Raw genomic sequence first — 3,824 nt, forward strand, 5'->3', positions numbered from 1 at the left:
GTCAAAACAAATTAAAATTCAAAAGAGCGCCAAAAGATCACTGTAAATAAACAGTAAAATAAATTACTTTAAACTATGGAGAATAGTAGTTATTTATCTATTTCTGATATTTTAGTAACAAATGAGAAAATTCCTTGTAAATTTTTACACGATTTACCAAAAATGGGTCAGTAATAAGTTGATTTAGCATGTGGAATACGTCTTTGGTTTTCTATTTATTGAATCAAACATTATCAGTATGTTATGTGTACTGTTCTAGGATTCCTAGATCCCTCCGCAGCAGATGATGACTTAAAAGCTGGAACCAATGTAGAAATACCTTTGTGGTTAGCTGAATCTCTACATTCTAGACGACCACCACTAGTTTCAGTGGAATTACCTAAAATTTATAAGGATTCCTATAGAGAAATATTAAACGCTGATGCCTGTACTGTAGATATGCACAAATTAAGTCAATATTTTTATGAGTTTGGATGCTACATTGCTAAGCATGATATTAAAGGTGAAGTGACATCTACCCTTATCAATGTAAGTAACACAAATGATATTATTTTAACCTTTTGAACGCCAATGTCGGCTATAGCCGACATGAGCAAGCGTGCCCTGTGCGCCAACGACGGCTATACTCGACAAAAAACAGGTCGCAGAAAAATACAAAATAAACCTATTAAATCATTACTTTTATGTATTTTTTAGTAGATATTTAATTAAGATTTTCGGGCTTGGCGTACAGGGCATAGGAATACCGATATGGCGTGGCGGTGAAAAGGTTAATAAAATAACTTGTTCCTTTAATGATAGTAATTTGTACTTGTTGTCTTGTTGTTTCATGCCTTTTGACTCAATCCATATAATCTTTACTCTTTCAGACATTTAGACAAAGGTTTAGAATGTTGCTGTCGGCAAGTGTGTCCACAGACTCAGTAGGGGCCATACAACCCTTGTCCGTAAGTGAACGGCTCCAGGCTGCTGAAGCTGCCAGTACGGAGAGGGCTCTAGCTGGCTGGCTGCAACGAGGAGACAGTGTACTTACCACTGCTAATATGGTTGCCAACCACCGCAAAAGAAAACGGGCTGAAATGGAAATGCTGTAGATAAATCGTAAAAATAGTAGCAACAGATTTATATACATTATTTTTCTAACCATCTTGATTTATAATAATTTAACTGTAATCATTTATATTGTTATCTCATATTTCCTAATTATTCTCACCCTAACATTTCTATGGATAACCAGAGAATATGCATATGAAATGAGTGTATGTATATATGTGAATTTGTAATTTTTGTACATAATTCTCAGCAAAATACAGTTGTCTGAGCCAGTATAGCTAGAAAAGATACTAAAGTTAAATGTGTAATTATGTATAAGCCTAGAATAAAATTATTGAAATTGAATTATGTGTTTTACCTTTAATTCAAATTCGTTTATTTTTTATAATAGATTGTAAAGTGTACTTATTTCTTATTTTACTACTTTTGTCATACATACTCTTCCAATATGTAGTTCCAAAATTTACGAGTATGAAAACAGAATTGATTAAAATCGAGTATACAAAAAGTAGCCATAGCCCGAAGTACCTACTCCGAGCCCAATGGCTGAGCTGTCAGCCTGGCGATCCAGAGATTGTGAGTTCAATCCCACGAACTGCACAAATGACGTAATAAATCCATTCATAGGTGTCATCGATCTAATATTTCGTAGTAACATGCAAGCAATATACGCAACCAGCTTATGATGTCTTCCAATGAATAAAGGCCAATTAGGTCCCGAAATTGATGTGTCACCTACATCATCCCTTCTCTTATCGATCGCGTCAAATATATCGTCAAAAAATAATTAAACACCTTAAAGCTAAACAGTAAACAGGAAGACCTAATTAACAACAGAAATTCGATCATGATTCTAATAATAAGCTCATTGGAGCCGAGGATCTACGTTTGAATGTCAGGCTATTTATACTGATGAGAAAGTTCGAGTTCCATCAATGATCGGTGTCGATGTTTGTTTCAGGGATGAGCCTTACTATCAAAACAAAAGGAAATAAATTCAGGACCCTTTTTGAAAAGTTTATAACATTTTAAACGGTTATGGCGCAGTGGTTGACCGTGAGGGTACTTGACCACTTACCTAATGTGGGTTCGAATCCTGCGATTTTTTTTCTTAGGTGCATTCCCATCACGTTAAATACGAAGATAAATAGATACTTCGACTTTAATTTAATGGCTCATATTAAAGGGGGAAAAAGTTTAAATTATGTTTTTTTAGTTCGTAGTTTTTTTTTTCCTAATTATTTTTAGGGTCCACTTCAGTGGATCGATAGGTATTGCTCCGATTCATACGAAAATAATAAGAACATGCGCTGAGGCAACCATATAGCATTTTACAATAGGAAGTAGTTGTCTATAAAAGCATTTGGCACAGTCTTCGTGCAGCTCAGTCGTTCTGATTGTTTACTTGAGTTCTCACGTCGCATATAAAACATGGAGTTTCCACGCATCTGTCCAGCTCGGTGGCTATCAGACGATGGCTTCGGTATGTGCGGAAGACGAGACTACCTGTGCCCCTTCTACGACATGCATTCGAACTATTTTCGACCTTGGAAACTGTATGATAAGTTATCATACAGTTGGAAAACACCTTGGAAACGCTTTGGTTATCATTGATAACCAAAGCGTTTCCAAGGAATTCGGATCCACAATAGAAAACGAGAAAGGTAACTATAAAATAACGCTCGATGTTCAACATTTTCGCCCGAGCGACATCAGCGTGAAAGTGACGGACACCGAAATTATAGTGGAAGGGAAACATGAGGACAGACCTGACGCGCACGGATTTATCTCACGACAGTTCAGAAGACGCTATCCCCTGCCAAGTAACTGCCCCCCGGAGAACGTGACTTCATCAATGTCTTCAGACGGCGTTCTCACCATCATTTCGGAGAAGGTATCTAAGGGCGTAGAAAAAATTGTACCAATCAAGATGTGTGGAACGATTCCTAGAAAAACCCAGATCGAGACTAAAACTACTTCAGAAGTTACGCAAAATTCTTTCAAGGAAAATAACAAGGATATCGAAGACAAGGCCTGCAGCTTAAATAAAACCCAAATATTACACAAAGAAGAGCACAGTCGTCTCCTGAAACCTGAACTGCTCAAGGAAGCAATCTCCGATACAAATGGTGAGAAAATGTCGTCTAAACAAGTTATTGAAATCACGAGCACAACACCTGAAAAGAAAGCCACTCCGGATATCGGCGCCACATCCAACAAAATTGAGGAAACCATAGCTAAATCGATAATGGGGTTGTCGGAATTGACTGAACAATTAGGACAAAGAAGTTTGGCATCAACTTCGGATTCCTGTGCAATGAAAAGCTCAACCAATTCGTCAAAGACACTAATAGAAGAGAGTTCATCATCGTACAAGTCATCTTCAACAATGTGTTCAACAATAAAGACCAGTGGGAAGATTGGTGAATATGTTAGCGACATCATCAGTGCTGAATTGAAAGAGGCTGCTGAAAATGTATAAAATGTCACCTTTTTTTTATAATAATATTTATTACTTAACTATAAAAGTTTTTCTTACTTTCATTACAAATTGCAATCTTAATTTATTTTAAGTTTAAGTAATTGGTTTGTTAATTTATTATATCATTAGCATTATTATATAATTTCATTTATGATAAAATCATATCACTTTAAAGTAAACCTCACTGTGGTGAAGCATAATAATATCAAAACAATAAATAATATAAAGAGATCATTGAAGACTAATATCAAGTACACATTAGCAGTACAAACCCAGTTAGAACAATTTC

At 35.9% G+C, this 3,824-nt stretch overlaps 2 protein-coding genes across 2 annotated transcripts; both read left to right on the forward strand.

Moving 5' to 3' along the window:
- Window positions 1-1,398, forward strand: LOC124638182 (DNA replication complex GINS protein PSF3). Its single transcript, XM_047175075.1, has 3 exons — window positions 1-166; window positions 260-528; window positions 870-1,398. Exons 1-3 carry the CDS (start codon window positions 76-78, stop codon window positions 1,092-1,094), a joined length of 585 nt encoding a protein of 194 aa, XP_047031031.1. The 5' UTR covers window positions 1-75; the 3' UTR covers window positions 1,095-1,398.
- Window positions 1,399-1,807: 409 nt separating this feature from the next.
- On the forward strand, window positions 1,808-3,669 carry LOC124638560 (heat shock protein 67B1-like). The gene is made up of 2 exons (XM_047175565.1): window positions 1,808-2,618; window positions 2,671-3,669. The coding sequence occupies exons 1-2, from the start codon at window positions 2,485-2,487 to the stop codon at window positions 3,533-3,535; spliced, it is 999 nt and encodes a 332-aa protein (XP_047031521.1). The 5' UTR covers window positions 1,808-2,484; the 3' UTR covers window positions 3,536-3,669.
- Window positions 3,670-3,824: the final 155 nt, after the last annotated feature.

This window comes from Helicoverpa zea, chromosome 17 (genome assembly GCF_022581195.2).
Source record: "Helicoverpa zea isolate HzStark_Cry1AcR chromosome 17, ilHelZeax1.1, whole genome shotgun sequence".
In the NCBI taxonomy this organism is placed as follows: domain Eukaryota; kingdom Metazoa; phylum Arthropoda; class Insecta; order Lepidoptera; family Noctuidae; genus Helicoverpa; species Helicoverpa zea.